Below are 19,348 nucleotides of genomic sequence, written 5' to 3'. Positions count from 1 at the left end.
AGGGGAGGATGGTTGGGCACGGGGAGGGCAGTGGGAGGACAGGGGAGGAGGGTCGGGCACGGGGAGGGCAGCGGGAGGGCTGGGGAGGAGGGTCGGGCACGGACGGGGAGGGCACGGGAGGAAGCTGGGACCGCGGGAGGGTCTGGGAGGCTGGGGAGGAGGACCAGGCCCTGGGAAGCAGGAGGGACAGGAGGAGAGGAGAGCGCCTGCCCAGAGTGACCTCTGCCCCGGCCGCGTCCAGCCCGGCACCATCGAGCAGGCCGTGGAAGAGATCCGCGCCGTTGTCCGGCCCGTGGAGGACGGCGAGATCCAGGGGGTGTGGCTGCTGACCGAGTAAGCGAGCCTCCGGTGTTGGGGGGGAACTTCCCGTGACCAGGCCCTGCGAACCACTGGAACACCCCCCTGAGAAGACCAGGGCCGTGTTTGCTCAAGAGGGTGGGAACAGGTGACTTGTCTTCACCTCTAGGGTGGACCACTGGAACAACGAAAAAGAGCGTCTGGTGTTGGTCACTGACCAGTCGTTGCTCATCTGTAAGTACGACTTCATCAGCCTTCAGTGCCAGCAGGTGGTCAGGGTGGCACTCAGTGCAGTGGACACCATCTCCCACGGAGAGTTCCAGTTTCCCCCCAAGTCTCTCAACAAGTGAGTGCATTCAAAGAAGCCCTTATCTTGCCGTTGGGACCATTGTGACCTTAGAACTCAGCTCTTTTAAACCCCTAGGTGGTAGTCCTGTGTCTGCTGTTCTGTGTAAGCTAATGATCTCAGCCTGAAGGATGGATAGAAAGATCCTTAAAATAGAAGCAAGTGACTTTCTGGGAGTGGAGTGCTTACTGAGAGGGATTTTGGCATGAAAGACACCTTTTAGGCTTGCAGTGGAAGTGGTTTAACTGGGTTTCAGATACATCCCAGCAGAGCCACTGTCAAAAGTGAACTTGGATGTTCCTCAGGGCATTTTATCTCCATCCAAGGAAAGATTACATGTTCAAGCCCAGTGATTTTGTTGGTTGATTTTTTTTAAGAGTGCCAATTTAATTTATAGATATTACTAAGGGTGGATATATTTGCAAATATCTGGGGGTAGCCAAGCACAGAGGCACACACCTATTATCCCAGCCACTTTGGAGGCTGAGATAGGAGGATTGTGAGTTTGAGGACAGCTTAGGCAACTTAGTGAGACCCTATCTCAGAGTAAAAAGTTAAAAACAAAAAAAGGGCCAGGGATGTAGGTCAGTGGTAGACCACCCCTGGGTTTAGTCCCCAATACCACCAAAAAAGAAAAAGAAAAGAGGAAAAAAAATATCTATTGCTCAACTTTCAAGAACTGATCATCTTGGGGCAGGGGTGCTGGCTCAGCGGTAGAGCACTCGCCTAGCATGTGTGAGACCCTGAGTTCGATCGTCAGCACCACATAAAAATAAATAAATAAAATATATTGTGTCAACTACAACTAAAAAATATTTTTAAAAAAGAATTGATCATCTTTAATAGGAAAAAACCTAAACTGTAAAATTCAGAGGTTTTATTTTGCACCCAGCTACAATTTAGAGTTTGATGTAGAGATTTGAATGGAGAATTCAGTGAGCCAACATGATTAAAAATTTTAGCCAGCATTTAATAATACAGTAAAGAAACAGCAAAGTTATGAACATTAATCACGGGCTAGGCTATCTGTGATGTATTTCTATTAATTTTTAATGCATAAGTAAAGATAAAGTTTAGATAAACAAGACAATATATTTAACTTGTCATATTTAAAAGTCCTTAAGCCAAAAAGCTGGGCATGGTGGTGTACATCTATAATCCCCAGCTACTTGGGAGTCTGAGGAGGGAGGATCATGAGTTCAAGGCCAGCCCGGGTAACAGTGACACTCAAAGCCACTTTGGGTTGGGAAGTGTCTCGGGTCTTCCTGGGGATACAGAGCTACATGAACTGCTGCTTTTCGTCTCTGACGGGTGCGGGAGCCTCCTGTCTGTGGTGTTGAAGATGGCTGTTTGTTCTCCTGTGTCAGGCGAGAAGGCTTTGGGATTCGCATCCAGTGGGACAAGCAGAGTCGTCCTTCTTTCATAAACAGATGGAACCCCTGGTCCACGAACGTGCCCTACGCCACTTTCATAGAGCACCCAATGGCTGGTGTGGATGAAAAGACGGCTTCCCTGTGCCAGGTGAGCAGGTGGTCAGCAGCCACTGCAGCTGTCGTGTCCAGCAGTGGTGAGAGGTCTGTGGCCACAGGCCGGGGTGAGAGCTGGAGGAATGCCTGCTGACCATGAGGAAATAAAAAGTTTTTGGTTAGGGCTGGGGCTGGGGCTCAGCAGTGGAGCGCTCACCTAGCACTGCGCAGCCCTGGGTTCGATCCTCAGCACCACATAAAAAATAAATAAATAAAGGTGTTGTGTCCAACTGCAACTAAAAAAAAATATTTTAAAAATTTTATTCTGGTTAAGCTATGCACTTTGGTGCCCACTTGTAATCCTAGTGATTCTGGAATCTGAGGCAGGAAGATTGCAAGTTTAATGCCAGCCTGGGCTACTTAGCAGGACTCTGTCTCAAAATAAAACGAAAAGGCCCAAGAATGGAGCTCAGTGGCAGAACGCCCTGGGTTCCTTTCCCATTACTGGGAAAAAAAAAATTATTTCGTTTGTGTGTGAGGAGCCCTGTATGACTGCTGGTCTGTAACATGGCCCCTTGCTGCTGCTGATTCTCTTGGAGAACAGCCCAGACACACGGTAGGGAGTAGCAGCCGGCCCGCCATGTTGAAGACACTTAGTGTGGGTGCTCCCTGGGCCTCAGGCCAGGTTTGGAGCAGAGATGGGTTGGGTGCCTTGCACCTGGGAGCCTGCCTAGGATGAAGTGGGCCTCTGTGGCAAAACACTTGCCCCCCTCCACAGTCCTGTCGGGAGGAAAGGCTGATGTCTAAACCCACGAGCACAATGGCAGGTGTCACGCCCATCAGAGAGCCACGCTGAGGGCTGTGGAGGGACTCCCAAGAAGTGGCCGAGAGGAGTCTTGTCAAGTGAGGGCCCTGAGGGGCTCAACAAAGAAAAAGGCACACACCACAGAGTCACGTTGTGCCACAGCAGCCTGCTCACACAGCAGTGGTGGGCACTGGGGCAGACAGCTGCAAACATGGCATCACCGCCCTCGGTCCAGGACGCGGTGCCGGGCAGCAGTACCCAGGACTGGCTTACGTGCCTGTTTTTCTCTGATCAGCATTTAGAGGGTGCTTCTCCCTACAGTGTGCAGTGAAGCAGTGTACCACGCCTGCACCCGAGTGACCTGCGTACTGGTTGTATAAGTACTGCGATATTCTCAAAATGAAATCACTTAAAGACGTGTTTTAGAACATCTCATTGCCTGTGTGTGTGTGTTTTGAGAGAGTTAAATGTCTCAAAATGCCGATTTTTCCATTTAACAGATCACTCTTTTGTTGCTTGAAGCTCCCTGTTTTTTTCTCTTTGAAGTTGGAAAGCTTCAAGGCTCTGTTAATCCAAGCTGTCAAAAAAGCCCAGAAAGAGAGTCCTCTGTCAGGACAAGCAAGCGGTGTGCTGGTCTTGGAGCGGCCCCTGCTCATCGAGACCTACGTGGGATTGATGTCCTTCATCAACAACGAGGCCAAGCTGGGTTATTCCATGACCAGAGGCAAGATTGGCTTCTAGACAGCTCAGCGTGGAGCCATCCCCAAGGAAAGCCTTGTTGAGTGGGACTCGGGAACGCGGGAGACCTCAAGCCAGCCCGCTGCTACTGGAGGGAGGACCGGGGTGGCCACCTTTGGGGATCTGAGTGTTATTAGCATGGTCCAGTGAATTCCTTAGTGAGCTACAGAGAGGGGCAGAGAGACGTAGCTGACCTTGAGCTGCTGCCGTTCGTGTCCCCTCGAGTGCCCATTAGCTTCTTGTGGTTTCCTGCCCAGCCCCTGCAGCACGCTTCGAGTCTGTGGGCGCATCTGCGCGCCTCGCTGTGTAGACCTCAGTACGGGGAGGAGCCTGGCATCTCCAGTGCCTGCACTTGCACATGTGTTTACACTCATGTCAAATTTTGTATTTTTGAAATTTTATCCATTTTTTTAAGCAAAATACAAAAGCAGCCTACAGACTGGTCACAGCAGTCTGTACCTTGTCAGAGCCTAGCGGACAGTTGTTTTTTGTAAATATGATTGACCTACAGTTGTATGTTTTCTAAAATTAATCCAAGTTGTTAATACTTTTTCCCCAGGCCCAAAAAGGTTTACAGAGAATCATTTAACACAATTTGTTGAGGAATTGCACATAATTTTGACAACTATAGGTATCCTCAGCTTTTGTTATTTTGTTCGTGTTTAAAAGGGAAATAGGTAGTTTGCTCTTTAAAGGATGCACTTTAAAGCAAGGATGAGTTAGATCCCCAGAGACACGCTGCCACCCTGGCTCCTGCAGCCCGTAGGTTCCAGGTGCCATCAGTCTCCCAGCCCATGCCTAGTGGGGCTGCAGCACTCGCGACTTGAGCGCTGGCTCCTCAGTCTCCTCCTCCTCACTTACAGCTCTGTCATGGCTTTACGCTTGCTGGCACGGATTCGACCGGGACACGACCGGGACACGTGGCCTCTCCAGTGGAAGGCTGTCTCAAAGCACCCAGGTCTTCAGCCTGCACTTGCAGTCTTGTAGTAAAGATGTTTAGAACCAAATGGATGTTGCTGTTTTTTGAGGTTATTGTCATTAAAATTAGTGCCCAGCCAGGGGAGCAGCTCCCCAGTGAGTCTCCAGCCTCAGCTTTGAAGGTCTGTCTGCGGGCTCTGCAGGAGCAGGAACAGGATCCTGCCTGGCACGTCTCCATGAAGAGACACAGTGCGGGCAGCTGGGCAGCCCTCCCAGCACCCCTGGTGCTCCAGCCGCTGCCTGCCAGCTATCATCCCCTTGAGGGGGACCCAGGAGAGCCCTGCCCTCAGGTGCTTGTCCCCCTCACTCCAGAGTACACCCTACCACAGAGGGCAGGCACACCCATGCCCTCCTGAAACCACCAGTGACTGAAAAGAACCCAAAGTAGCCATGGCAGTGGGGTGGGCTCTGCAGCACAGCGTCCTTCACGTCCTGAGATTGACTAGCAGCTCAGCCTAACCTGGAAAACCTGCCGTGATGGCACTTCAAGGAAATAAGCATCAATGTTTTATAAATTAGCAAATATTTATTTTAAATAATGAAAATTACAGCTTTATACCACACATATTTACAAAACCCCCTTGCTACAGAAAACTCAGAGTCAAGTCACTGAGTCAAGTCACTGAGCCAGCACATCACAGGGGAACCTCTTCCTTCCCAGATCGGGGACATGGAGTCCCTGCTGAGGGTTCCACCAGGGCCTACGCATGGCTGTCCCGTTGTTCCAAAGCTGTGTGTGGACCCCCTTCAGTGTCCAGGAAACAGAGACAGAAGTGATCCTTACTGAGGAGGGCCAAGGAGTCCCCACTTGAATGCCAGCACAGAGAAAGCACCGGAAAGTCACCTAGAGACAGAAAAGGGTAGCCAGAGGATTAGAAAAGGGAGCCAGAGGATCCCTGGGGAAGGCAGCCTGTACCCCACGGGCAAACAGAAGGGACCTGGGTGCCCCAGATGGGTGAAGCCAGGCAGAGCTCAAAGCCACCATCCACCCTATGAAGCTTAGAGTGGTGGGTCCTGCCAGGTGTGCACACTGGGCACAGGCCTTGAAGTTTCCTGGAAGACGTGGAGGAGCTCCCCCGCACAGCAGAGGGCCTGGCAGCTGCCCCAGGGGCTGCAGCTCCACGCCCACCGGATGCACTCACCCTCCCCAGGCACCTGCACCGACACGCAGCCCGCCGGGGACCACAGGTAGACCTTGCTGCCGCCTGTGCAGATGGCCAGCCGAGGCTGCTGTGGGTCCCACAGGAAAGAGCGCACGGGGGCCAGCTGCTCCAGCACCACGAGGAGCCTGAGCTTCTGGATTCCCAGACCCAGACGGTGTTGGGGACATTGTCTGCGAAGGAAGAAATGACAGGGCATCATGTCATCTGTGCTCTGCTGACCCTAGGTAGCCTGGCCCCTCTGCAAGCAAGCCCTGGAGAGGTCAGTGTTCCTGAGCCTGCTTCAGAGGACCAGGGTTCCAGAGCAAAGCGCAGGCTTCAAAGACCACCCACCAGTGTTCTTCTTTGGCTTTGTTGTAAGAGCTGCCATCATTAATCAAAAAAAAAAAAAAAAAAAAAAAAAGAACCAGGCCTACAGGGCAGACTGCCTGCCCTATGCCCTCTTCTTTCTTTTTGTATTTTTGGGGGGGGGATGGGATACCAGGGATTAAACTCGGGGGCACTCGACCACTGAGTCACATCCCGAGACAGGGTCTGAGTTGCTTAGCGCCTCGCCGTTGCTGCCATTGAACTCATCTCCTCCCGTCTCAGCCTCCCCAGCGATTGCTGAGGTTGGCTTTGAACTCGATCCTGTTTCAGCCTTGCCAGCTGCTGGGATCAAAGGCGCGTGCCACTGCGCCTGGCGCCTGTTCTTTCTTAAGGAGGAAGGAGTGTGCAGAGGCCAAGGTACTGCTGCTGACTCACTGGCCTGCTGCCTCCTCAAAGATAAGCTGGACTCCTGAGGGGCCTCTGCGGCAGGACACTGCATCTCGCCAGGCAATCGGAGCCCACGCACGGCCCCCTCACTTGCTTTGCCTTTCCCATGGTTTCTACCCCTGGAGCGTGGGGCACAGCAGGTGGACACCAGCGCACACTGACCATTCCTTGTGGCCAGGAAGTAGCTGTCAGCACTGAAAGCCAGCATCCCCACGCCCATCCTAGGGTTCGCTCTGTCGGTGGCCGGCTTCAGGGTCTGCAGGGAAACTGGCACAGAGGCGATCTCATCTGGAACGTCACAAGGGAGAGATGCTGAGCTCGCCTGAGTCGGCTACAGCACGGGAGGGGCTGTGCAAGAAGGGAGCATGGAGGCCGGGGAACTCCCCCCAGGGACAGTAGCACCACTGCCTGCCAGGCCTGGATGTCCCAGACCCATACAGTGTTGGGGACATTGTCTGGTAAGGAAGAAACGACAGGGCACCATGTCATCCGGCTTGTTCCGGATCTACCCAGCCTTGCTGCCCTCACTGCTCTCACACCTCAGCAGTTGTTTTCCCACCCATCCTGGTTCAGTCAAGCTCAACCTCATTGCTTCTGTGGCTTTCAGATGCAGACAGCTTTATAAAACCAGCAGCAGGAGGCTGCAGGACAAGTGGCGGTGAGCTGCTTCCTGGGGCCAGGCTGCCCTCCTACCCTCCACGCCTGCAAAGGGCCAGGTGCTATCCCCACATGTCCCTAAGGTCCCTGTGTCCTCTGGAGCACAGGTTCCTTGCTCCCAGTGCATGGCCAGGACCAGCCGAGGTGTCACCACACCCTGCTGGGTCCAGCTAGTCCCGCTCACTGCACCCTGCAGGCTCTCTGATCCCCTGGGGCACCTCACTCTTCATGTCAAGTCCTGCCCTCAGTGAGCCAGCTGTCAAACTAGACTCCAGCACTTACTCCATCGCTGGCTGGAGGCAGCACAGGAAGGGAAATGGACTTTTAAAAAAATAAAGAGCACCTGAAATGTATTTGGACAAAAAGGAATCTTTTTCATTTTAAAAGAAAAACAAAAACAAGCAAAGTGTCCCATGCAGAGGACAGTAGCCCTCTGCTACTTACATTTGCTCTCTGAGGCTGAGAGGGGGGCCGCCAGTGGTAGAGGTGGCGGGAAGGACAGGCGGCCCAGCCCCAGCGGTGGGCCCTTTTCCGCTTCCTTATACACAACCTGAAAGACAACCGGGTCACCAGGTAGGAGGGACAGGGCTGAGACCTGGGAGCTGCTATGGGGATGCCCGAGGGTGCTGGGCAAGCAGCTGTGGTGTAACGGTTCCACCTGTGGAGGGAGGCTCTCCAGGGCCACCTGAGCCTGCTGGCAAGTGCCCCTTGAGAAGCGAGGAGCCAGTGTGCAGCTGTGTTCAGACAGCACCCGGTCACTCCTGCAGCCAACCGTGCAGAAGTGAGCAGGGCGTCCACTTCCCTGGTGACGGCAAAGGAGAGTGGGCACCACCAGATGCCAGCAAGCAGCATGCGGAGGAACCTCCCCGAAGAGGTGGTGGGTGTGGCAGGCTCGGGCCTACAGTCTGGATCTTAAAGTCCCCCAAAGGCCCATTTGCTGATGGTCCTCAGCCTGTAGCAACAAGGGGAGGTTGCACCTAGGGGAGGAAGTTAGGTCACTGGGGGCGTGGCCTTAAAGGGGACCTGGGATCCAGGCCTTCCCCTCTTGCTCTGCTTCTTGGCCACCACGAGGTAAGCAGCTCTGCTTTGCCTAGCCACAGGCTCAAAGCAAGAGGGCTAGGTGACATGGACTGAACCCTGAGGCCGTGACTTCCCACCTGCAAGCTATTTCTGCAGGCATTCTGTCACAGCAGGGAAAGCTGACCAACACTCGGGGGTCCTGGTGCAGGGTTCACCTGGTTTAGTTTTTAAGGCATACATGGTGAGAGGCCCTGGAGAGATGCAGAGGCCACAGGCACATCTTTGGGCCCTTATGGTCAGCCTTCCCTCGGCCTTCCCTCACAGAGCCTCCCTCACCGCTCCCTCCAAGAGGCACCTTCACCTGAGATCACCCATTCCTGGCACCTGCAGCTCCTCTCTGCACCTCCTCCCAGTATTCACCTTGATGTCACCTCCAGGAAGGTCCCTGGCTGGCTGGCTGGCCTGGCCCTGTGCCTGCCGGCCACGCCACTCGTATTCTCCTCCTCAGGGCCAGGCAGCCCTAACAGGGAGGCCAGCATTTTTATCTCATCTTCTACCATCACCCACACAGACCAGAGGCCAGGAGGCAGTGGGCACTTGTTGCTGCTGCTGCACAAATGGACACCAAAAGTCCTCTCCATCAGAGGACTTTGTGCTTCCTGCTCCCTGGGCCTGGAACGTGACCTCCTCAGGCCCTGTGGAGGTGCCCAGCTCTCCCAGCCCAAATGCAGGGGCAGGGGCAGGGGCAGACTCGGGTCCTCTTGGAAGGAGGCCTGAAGTGCAAGTGCAGTAGCTGGAAGAGCCTGTGGGCAGCACAGCTCGAAATATAAGCCTGCACTGACAGAACCAGCAGGGCACAGAAAGATGCAGGTGTGGGGACAATAACATCAGCAGGGTCAGAATTCGCGAGCAGCTCCTCCCCCTCCCCAAACACTGTTCAGACCCCAGCTCAGGACCCGGACTTACTATCTTGGGGTTGTTGATGGCTGCAGGATGCCCGAACTCGGTGATCATTTTCCAAGTCACATGATTAAGGAGGCGCACCTGGAGAAAGAAGCATAGCTGAGGTGAGCCGTGGGGCTAAGCAGGGCCGCTCACTGGGTTCCCACCCCACCTGTCTCCACCTTTCCGTCGTAGCTCCCCACTGCCAGGAACTGACTGCTGGGGCTCCAAGCCACCGACTTGATGCCCAGGGACCACTCGTAAGCACAGTAGGCAGACAGCAGGCGGCCATCCAGGGAATATAGCAGGATCTTATACTGCAGAGGAGACATGCAGGCGTCACTTTCCAGGGAACACACAGCAGTGCAGACTCCTGCAGCCCACGGGGAGCAGCCCAGGAGGAAGTGTCCTCCACCTGCCTGTAAAGTGGGATTACATCTCGCAGTGGCACAGGGAAAGGGGAGACTGTGGCATACACCTGACGACAGTCAACTGCAACCAGGCCAAGCCCACTGTCTCACTGTCTGCAGAGAGCACCAGGTGAGGAGCAGGTGGGCGCTCTTAGAAGAGGACGTGTCACTGGGCACACTCCGTACCTCCAAGCAGGTATCCCACACTGCCAGCACACAACCGTTCGGGGCCCACTCGATCCCTGCCAGGTCCTGGGTATCTGTATCGAAATGCTTCCAAGGGGGAGAGGAAAAACATGAAAATCTGCCAATCTTTTCCTAAATAAGTGTTTCTTTTATACATGTATTTTCTTGAGATGGGAGCCCCATCATGTTGCCCAGGTGGGTCTCGAATGCCTGAGCAAATGGAGAGCTCCTAAGTGAGGCAGTGCATGCTTCCGGCCAGCTGCCTTCTCTGTATACTTAATATTTTTAACACTCATGCATTTAATTTTCTGACGCACAAATGAACGAAAATATCTACATTCTGTCCCTGTGGTTAAAATCCCTCCACACAGCGCAAGTGCCAGCAGCAGTGTTGGGGGGCCCACCTCCGGGCGCCTTGCTCCCCCAGGGTGAGGAAGCGCCGTACCCTCAGGAGCTGCCAGTCGCTGCACACGAAGATGCTCACATAGTCCTTGCAGTCCCGCCTCTCTGCCAAGGCCATGTAGCGGCCATCCCTGGTGAAAGTGACCCCTGCCAGGAAGGGGAGAGGACCCAATTAGGAAGTAGCCAAGCAAAGAAAGGACAGCAGTGGTTTTCAAGGGAGGACGACAAAAGCAAGCGGAGGGCAAAGGGGGTGCCCAGTGGGGAGCCCTCCGGGACACATCCCGCACCTGGTGCCCACCAGCGGGAGCACCACTGGCAAAACTCGGTGTCTGAGAGCTGCTGGGCGGCTCCTCTTCAGCGGGTCAAGAGTCAGTTCTTAGTACATTTCTTTTTTTTTACTTTTGAACTTCATAGTTTAGAAGAAGTAAATTTAACATGACTACTTAGAGGGCTGGGGATGTGGCTCAAGCGGTGGCCCGCTTGCCTGGCATGCGTGCGGCCCGGGTTCGATCCTCAGCACCACATACAAACAAAGATGTTGTGTCTGCCGAGAACTAAGAAAAATAAATGTTAAAATTCTCTCTCTCAAAAAAAAAAAAAGATGACTACTTAGAAAAAAACTTTGGTTGAAAATGTAAAATTGTATTTTCCAGTTCTATATCGCCTCACAGAACCCAGGCCAAGTTTTCAGGTTTTGTGAATAAAAAGGTCACCTTCAGGGCCGGGGCTGGGCTGAGTGGTGGAGCGCTTGCCTGGCATGTGTGAGGCTCTGGGCTCCACCCTTTGCTGCACCTAAATATAAATAAAATAGAGGTATTTTGTCCATCTACAACTAAAAAATTTAAAAAAGAGAAAAAAGAAAAGAAACCACCTCCAATAACTTATGACTTCCACTCGGGCAGTGCGCACCTCCTCAGCAGAGCTGCTAACATTCAAACTCTACACATCAAAAATAATCACACAATTGCACTTTCATGCCAATGCAATTCCCAGATTGCTGATAGGATGGCAACTGAAAAACAGTAACGCCATCAAACCGTCCAGTCGGGTAACACTACTTCCCTCTGTCTCGACAGATGCAGCAGTCACTAGTCCTGCCCGGCATGCTGGGTGCGTCTGCCCAGCAGCCCACCTCCTCCCAGAGGCCTTAATGGGGAGAGGGCCCCCATGCCTTAGCCTGCCCCTGGGTGTGACCAGCTCAGAGAAGTCCCAGAAGAGCCAGTGACTCGACATTCATGTGGATGCTGAGCCGTGTCCTTGCCGGGCACCAGCTGGAGGGTCTGACCACCTGCTCTCTCGAAGGCCAGGGTCTCCTGTGAACTCCACTTTTATCTGAAGTCTGCCTGGCTTCCTCTTGTCACCCAAATGGTAGCGAAAGGGCCTTGACTTTTACAGAGAAAGATGGGAACATGCCTGGGAGACACTTCAAGTATACAAGGGCTGAGTGGGGACAGGAAGAGGGTCCACTAGGAGCTGGTGTGCTGCTGAGTTTCTAAGTTGGAAATATTCCATGGAAGAAAGTCCCCAAATCCCCAAACAGATGCAAAGAAGTAAGTTGGAGCGGCTGTGGCAGACTCACCCTGCTGACAGGCTTTGGGATACTTGATGTAAGACACGGACTTTGTACACAGGGACCAGACAGTTATCCGCAGCTATTGGGGAAATGGGAGAGAGAAAGGAATTGGCACGTACTTAGCATCTTCAGAAAGCCTGTCCCGAATCATAAACCAGATCACCAGTCCCAGGAAAAGATTTACTGACACAAGGCTACTGATCCTTCCAGGGACTCTTCTCTACAACTGTGTCCAAATGCAAAGTTTACTGTCCTCCTACTAATGTTCTTAGAATTGTGTTCTGGAATGATATTGTCTGAGTGAGCCAAGTCAAGTGGGTGTGTTTCTAAACGCTAGCTCTCCCGGCTTGCATATTACGACAGGCACAGAAATGTCTGGATGGAGAAAAGTCTTGACCCAGAAGAGCCTCTTTCAGCCTCTAGAGCACTGTGTGGAGTCAGGTGGTTCTGGCTTAAGTCCCCGGGACAGCTGCAGCCTATTGAGGGGTTACCAAGAAGAGGACACTAAGGGCCCTGGTTACCAAGAGGAGAACGTTAAGGGCCGTGCCTTCTGCAGAAGAGCTCCGGGGCCACCACTGTCACTGCTCCCCACCTCTCCTCTCCCTCCCCTGGTAGCTGGGAGGCCACTGCTGTCGCTGCTCTCCACCTCTCCTCTCCCCTTACATGGTAGCCGGGAGGTGACCACTGTTGCTGTTTCCACCACCCCTCTCCCTCCCCTGGAGGTGACCAGGCTGGTACAAAAGGCCAAGACAAGGTCCCAACAAGGGACTGAGGACACCTGCACCAAGGGGAACAGCCCTGGATGGGAATCTGACCTTCTGGGATGTAACATCAAATTCCACGCGTGTGCCCGGCCACACCTGATTATATGCTGACCCTCTATAACCCCACCCCTGTGGAGCAGACAAGAATAACTTGTTTCTGTAAAGGTTCTCCACGCCCTTCCCACTGGGCAGCGCGACAGCCACTGATCCTCAGGTCCCACACCTGCTCTGCTGCATAAGGAGGGCTGTTGCAGCATGAAGTGTAGCAAGTGCCAGGCACAAGGACTCGGGTGGCACTCCACAGCCCTCCTACGAAGGATGTGGCCCCAAGGGCACTCAGTCGGGTAAGTGCCACTTGAGGATGCAGTGTGCCCGTTTCTGTGCCAGCGCGACTCAGAAAATGCTGCCTGCTTTCAGTTCATCAGGTTAAAACTCAACTAACTCGATTTCTCCACATCATCCCTCCTAAAAATAAGAAAGAAAACCAGACCGAGGCCACTGTGTCTGGGAGCCCACGGGCACGTGGACGCCTGCACACAGTGTGGAGGAGTGACAGCAGGCACTGCCCTCTTGTGAACTTGAGCACTGAGGACAGGGCTCATCCTCCAGAGCCTCTGCCACGCTGAGGCCTGGGGAGGGTGGTGTGGAGTAGAGCAGGAGTCCCATGAGGAGAGCAGGGAACCGTCTTCACCAGAGGCAGACTGCCCAGTGGCAGGCCAGGTGCCCCAGGCCCGGAGTGCAGGAGTGGAAACCACCCCAAAGAGCAGACTTGACAACTCAACGAGAAACTTATACACCCCGGAGCACAGGCAGGTGTCAGAGACAGCATCTGCCGCCTGCACCTTACGGAGGCCCCAGCAGGAAACGCACTTAGCCTGGCTTCTGCCTTCACCCCACCAGGAACAAAGAAGTTTAGAAACCTCCAGGAGGAGGGCTAGGGATATAGCTTAGCAGCACTCACGAGGCCCTGGGTTCTATCCCCAGTAAACACACACACACACACACACAAATCCAGTAAGAAAAAAAGTTAGGGGGCCGGGCACAGTGGTGCTGGCCTGTAACCCTGGCAACTTGAAAGGATGAAGCTCAAGGATCATAGTTCAAGGCCAGCCTCAGCAACTTAGAAAGACCCTGTTTCAAAATAAAAAGGGTTTGGGATGTGGCTCAGGGGTAGAGAGCCACCGGGTTCCTCAAAAAAGAAAAGGAAAGAATACACCTGTGTCAACTCTACCCGCTCCACTGACAGCTGAAGAAGCATGCTGGCCCTGGGCACAGGCCTCTCTACGGCCACTTCCATCAGAAGACAGCCCACAATGGCACAGGGGCCATGCAGAAGGGTTCAGAAGCACTCGGCAGCAGGAGGGTGGCCACAGGACACCATGACGGGATGGTGCAAGGGGGTGCCAGAGCTCTGGGCAGCAGACGGCTCCAGCAGGCAAAGCCTCAGAGATGGAGGCTGCAGGTGACGGGCAGGACAGGGACAGCGATGAGGGGTCCCATACTATGGGGCCGAAGTCCTTAGCCCTGCTCACCCAGGACTACCTGCAAAACAACCTCCAAACTGCAAGCATCAAGTGGGTGGGTTTTACTGCCTATGAAATACGTTGTCTTCTCACAGGGCCTCGCTCCTGCTAGGCAAGGCTCTGCAGCTTACTCACACCTCTAGCCCTCGTTTTTCCCCTAGTCCACTACAGGCTACTTACTACATCCACACTAACATGTAAGGGCACGAAGGGTTGGGTGGGGGCTCAGAGGTAAAGCCCTGGCCTGGCACATATGAGCCCGTGTGTTCCATCCCCAGAACAATAAAAATAAAAGTAAATAAATACATAATGTGAAACCTCAACCACTTAAAGTGGGACACAAGCACTTAAGTGGACCAACAATGGAAGAGACTGAAAATCAGAAATGATCCTGAGGGCATAAAGGAATTCAGTACTTAGACCACGGTGAAGATGGATGAAGTAATTATTTAGAGTAAATAACTCAGGGAAGAGAACACAATGGGTCCATACCTCATACCACACACAGCTATACACTCCACTTGTCTAAATTACCGTGTGTAAAACAAGATACGAAAGTACTCGACCTCATCAATAATTAAGGACATGAAATTAAACCAGAGTGAAGGCCAGCACAGTTCCACTGGATCGCAAAGCTCCGTCCGGAGAGATGAACACATCGGTGCTGACCAGGCAGGACCCTCCCACGGTTTCTGGATATGTTACAGGGGGTATGAACCACAGCATGACAGCCCTGTGCCTCTGACAACCCAAAATGCCCCGAAACAGAATGGCTAATAGACTGTGGCATGGTTTTTCTTACAAAGAATGAACGAACTGCATGGGTGAATCTAAAAACAACGCTGGGCGATCTGTGAAGCAAGCACAGGGCCATTTAAAAACCAAACATCTGTGCAACACATATGATGCCCCCCAGAAGAGCAAGGAAATGATTAATGCCAAGTGCCGGCTGAGGAGTGGCCCTGGAGAGGAAAGCAGGACTCCAGGCTTGACAGCAATCTGCTGTCCTCTGTGGCCTGCGGAACCACACAGCCTTCTTAGTGACACGCAGGAAGCAGAGCCTCCTCTCACCCTCTGCAACACCCTCCTACAGGGTTGTGCATCTGGAAGGGTCCAGTGGCACAGGTCTGAGAGTGTTCTATCCTCCCTTGTCAACTAGACTGAGGCACAGGTGACCACAGGGTCAATTCCTGCCCAGGGACATCTGCATCCTGTGTTGTTCTTCACTGTGGCAATGGAAGTCTGCTTGACTATTGGGGTCAGTTTCAGTATTGTCCCAGGGTGCCCCGTGCCATGAGGTTCCTGGTGTTCCTCCACCCCTCATCTCGACATTTACTCTAATGTCACCTGCAAAGTGGCCACAACCTTGGTCTTAGGTTGAACAGTGTCATCCAAATGCACTCTAGGCAAGTAATTGATTCTGTATAAATTATGTTTCAGAATTAATATATGTGTAATGTGGGATACACAATAAAGCCATTTCTTTAAGGTTTATGAACTCTGTAGATGATAACTTTTCCTTTTGAAAATTTTAAGTTAAAAACCTAGTGTCACAAATAAAAGGAAAAAAAGGTGTTTTCTTCAAAATTGACCTAAAAGGTTATCCAGTGCTTCTGGGATAGGACTTTTGAGAGACATGCTGCTCCAGAGCCCAACAGTGACAGTCCCAGGCCCCTTGGGAGCAGAGTGTGGGCTCCCACTAGCTGACAAGGCTCACAAGGCCTGACACTCACATGGAATTCTGTTGTGTTCAGAATGTGGCGCCCGTCTGGGCTCCAGCACGAGGCCACCAGCCCTGCAGAGCCCTCGTCGATCTTGCAGTGCCACTCTGGCTGCTCCAGAGACCAGACCTGGATTTGCAAAGAGAGAGATGCACCATTAGGGACCAACTGGCACACCCAGCATGCCTTCTCCCAGGGACCGTCCACTGCGCTGGATCAAGATAGGACAGCTCTGGAGTCTGCCCTCAGGAAGCACTGGCTCTAGGCCCATGGCAACATAAGCTCGCTTCTGGGTGATCTTCTCTCGCTATCCTGTAAAACGATGTATCCAGGTTGCCCTCCCAGGCCCTCACTGAGCTGCTGTGGGTATGTGACAAAGCACTGCCTTATCTAGCACTGCCTGAAACACACAGCACCCCAGCATTAGACTGCAGTGGCAAATACCTCCATTTCTGGAATTATATTTGCTTAGAGACCAAGAATATTCTAGGGTTTACTCATTTTTAAAGTATTAAGGAGGCTGGGATTATGGCTCAGCAGTAGAGTGCTCGCCTAGCATGCGCGGGGCCCTGGGCTCAATCCTAAGCACCACAAAAAAAATTAATGAATGGAATAAAGGTATTGTGTCCAATTACAACTAAATAAATAAATAAATAAAATTTGAAAAATAAAAAATAAATTAAAGTATTAAACTATTAGAGGAACATTATAATTATAAAAGAAAACTGACTTTGAGCTGCACTGCCACTGTTTTCCAAACTGGAAGACATAACACTGGTGACACGACACTCCCAGGGAGGTTTCCTAAGTCTGACCCCAACACAAGAACACACACCTGCACAAGCCCCCGTCTGTACATGGCACAGAGGATGAAGAGGGAGTCTGCCGACCACTCTATGTGCTGGATCTGGTCCAGGCAGGTGTACAGCTGACGGATCTGCAAGGTGCTCACGTCCCGGACGACTAACCGGTACTGGACACAGGAGGCCTAAAAGACATAAGTGAGCAAGCATGGACTCTTCTGCTCTACAGGAGGGGCATGGGGCATCGGCGTGGCCCTGCATTCAGCGCCATCTCCTTCCCCTGCCTCATGAGCTTTATGTTACACAGCTTCATGTCTACACAGCTTTGCTACACAGCCTCATGTCTACGCGGCTTCATGCCGCACAGCAATCACAGAGCTCATTCCCAAAACAAGAGGAAGTAATACAGAGACTGAAGCTGAAATATACAAAGTAGGTTTTATTTTATTTTAATATTTATTTTTTAGTTATGGTTGGACACAATATCTTTATTTTATTTATTTATCTTTATGTGGTGCTGAGGATTGAACCCAGGGCCTCACATGTGCTAGATGAGCGCTCTACCACTGAGCCACAATCCCAGCCCACAAAGGTTTTAAATTGTTAGGCTCCACTACTGACTTTATCACTAGATGCTACACATGTCAAATTATCACTGCACCTGATAAATCTGCAATTAAAATACAATTAAAGAAATAAACTATGCTCTAGTATAAAGTGTGAGACTATTAAGACTCTACTTAAAGCACTTTTACTCCTTTCTTAAGTTAACACTAAAAACTAAGCCCAAGTGGGACAGAATACTGGGAAAAGCTCTTCTGTGACTTAATAACCAGAGCCTTTCCTACTGTCACTTCTAGACAGTTTCCTCAAATTTATGAAGAGTTAAAACCCCAGGGCTCAGGGCTGTTGGTGAAAACATGGCACCACTAGCCAACCCAGAACAAACCAAAAGTGAACACATGTGACTTGTCCCTGTCACTGAACATCAAAAAGTCTGTTTTAAATGTATTTTCTTAAATGTTTCTTAAATATTTCTTTATGTCCATATTTATGCAAATAATTTCTGAGTAACCACCTGCTGACTATATATTATAGACTAAAAATCAAGACTGGATTTTTAAATGTTAATTGCTTCATTTCTGTACTTATCAAGGTCAAACTAGACTTATTAGCTTTATTAACTTCCACAAAGAAAGCCTCATTGGTGGGGAAAAAAAAAAAGAAAAAGGGAAGGTGGTGACTGCAGATTTGAAGAGACAGCATCACAGTACTTATTTTCTCACACTGTAGCTTCCACAGCTCTGATTAGTTACAATGAATTCCTTAAGAAATGGAAACTTTGGCACTCACAAGCACCATCTGATATCTATAGCATGATACTAAAACTGGGCTTTCAAGAACAGGATTCCAGTAACAAATTATTACCAAGTGTTCCACAATATTCTGATGAGGGCACACAAACCAAAAAGCAAATATAATCATTCTCCTTATAAATCAATGAAACTTTCATAAATGGATTTAAAAAAAAAAGAAACCTAATTTGTGGAGGGGGCACTTTGAAAAACATACCAAGGTTTCTGGATGCCACTTTAAGCTAATGAAATTTTGTACTTTGTAGCTGAATACTATTTTATGTGATTTAGAATAATACCTCCATAAAGAAAGTAAACATGCATTTTGGGAGTTATATTCTCAAAGGTCTAGACAAAGACAACAGAAATGTTAATAAAGATGCAAGATAACAGGAATGTTAACAAAGGTGCAAGCTGAAAAAGAATCAGAAAGCATCAGTTGGTTAATACAGGGCAGTGAACAAAAAAATGAAGCACACTTTCTTTAAGGCCTGATGTTTTTTCTTTAATCGTTTCCCAATATCAATTATTCTCCCCACTTCTTAGGATATACACTGGTCATATTGCTTTATTTCAAAATTTGAAGTTGTAGCTCTGCAATTTAAGCATTGTCACCCATGGAATGAGCTGTTCAAGTCTAGCCTTGAGGGCATTACTTGAATGTGGTGAGGACAGGGAGGAGAGTTGACAACAAAGTAGCCATATTATTTACCAGTTAACAGACAACTTTTGTGACAAAGTAACAATCAGCTAACATCTTCTGGACTCTCAAGTGAGTGAAAGAGACACAGCTTTATCCCTAATCCGCCTTTGACAGCCAAAAACAGCTATATGGAGTCACCTGCCCAGATCCCTTTCTAGTCTGGAGAACCAGCCCAGGATCCCTTCTGCCTGGAGTTGCACACCTGCACACCGAGCTGCAGCTCGGGGTCCAGCACACCTGCTCAGTCCCCCCCCACCCCCCCGCCTGGAACTGCACACTTGCCCAGGTTCACCTCCAGACTGAAGCACTTGCCCAGATGGCCCTTCTGTCCAGGGCTGCGCACCGGCTCAGGACCCTTGCTGCCTGAGACTGTGCACCGTCGAGTACCCCTCCTATGCGAAGCACCTGCCCAGGACGCCTCCCGCCCCGGGGCTGCGCACCTGCCCAGGACGCCTCCCGCCCGGGGCTGCGCGCCTGTGCAGGACCCCTCCGATCCGGGGCACCCACCCCGGAGCTCCTGCCTGTTCCCGCCCCGCTCAGCCCGCGGTGCCGGGATCCGGAGCAGCGTCCGCCCGGGCTCCCGCCGCGGGCGCAGGGCGCGCGCCGCCGCTCACCAGGTACTTGCCGTCCGGGGAGAACCTGCAGAGCAGGCTGGAGAGCTTGAACGCCTCGGAGAAGTTCATGGCCGCCGGCCGCCGCGGGCCGACCCGCGCCCGACAGCCCGCGGGAGCCCGCCGCCGCAA

General features: G+C 51.7%; 2 protein-coding genes across 2 annotated transcripts in view; one reads left to right on the top strand and one right to left on the bottom strand.

Moving 5' to 3' along the window:
• Nucleotides 1-4,659, top strand: part of Tprg1l (tumor protein p63 regulated 1 like) — a 7,416-nt gene extending 2,757 nt beyond the window's left edge. Inside the window, exons 3-6 of the mRNA XM_015501322.1 lie at nucleotides 186-333; nucleotides 467-643; nucleotides 2,011-2,164; nucleotides 3,461-4,659. Of these exons, the coding sequence (XP_015356808.1) occupies nucleotides 186-333; nucleotides 467-643; nucleotides 2,011-2,164; nucleotides 3,461-3,655 (674 nt within the window). The 3' untranslated portion in view covers nucleotides 3,656-4,659. The remainder of the gene's footprint in view (nucleotides 1-185; nucleotides 334-466; nucleotides 644-2,010; nucleotides 2,165-3,460) is intronic.
• A 484-nt stretch (nucleotides 4,660-5,143) lies between these two features.
• Nucleotides 5,144-19,342, bottom strand: Wrap73 (WD repeat containing, antisense to TP73). The gene is given in 13 exon segments (XM_015501483.2): nucleotides 5,144-5,474; nucleotides 5,773-5,934; nucleotides 5,937-5,963; nucleotides 6,709-6,834; nucleotides 7,648-7,753; nucleotides 9,190-9,267; nucleotides 9,348-9,482; nucleotides 9,762-9,848; nucleotides 10,207-10,310; nucleotides 11,743-11,815; nucleotides 15,757-15,873; nucleotides 16,580-16,732; nucleotides 19,220-19,342. Coding segments are annotated over 13 exon segments (1,380 nt in total). The 5' UTR covers nucleotides 19,289-19,342; the 3' UTR covers nucleotides 5,144-5,331.
• Between the last annotated feature and the right edge of the window lie 6 nt (nucleotides 19,343-19,348).

This window comes from Marmota marmota, unplaced genomic scaffold, assembly GCF_001458135.2.
Source record: "Marmota marmota marmota unplaced genomic scaffold, marMar, whole genome shotgun sequence".
Classification (NCBI taxonomy): Eukaryota; Metazoa; Chordata; class Mammalia; order Rodentia; family Sciuridae; genus Marmota; species Marmota marmota.
This window is presented reverse-complemented; position numbering and strand designations above follow the sequence as displayed.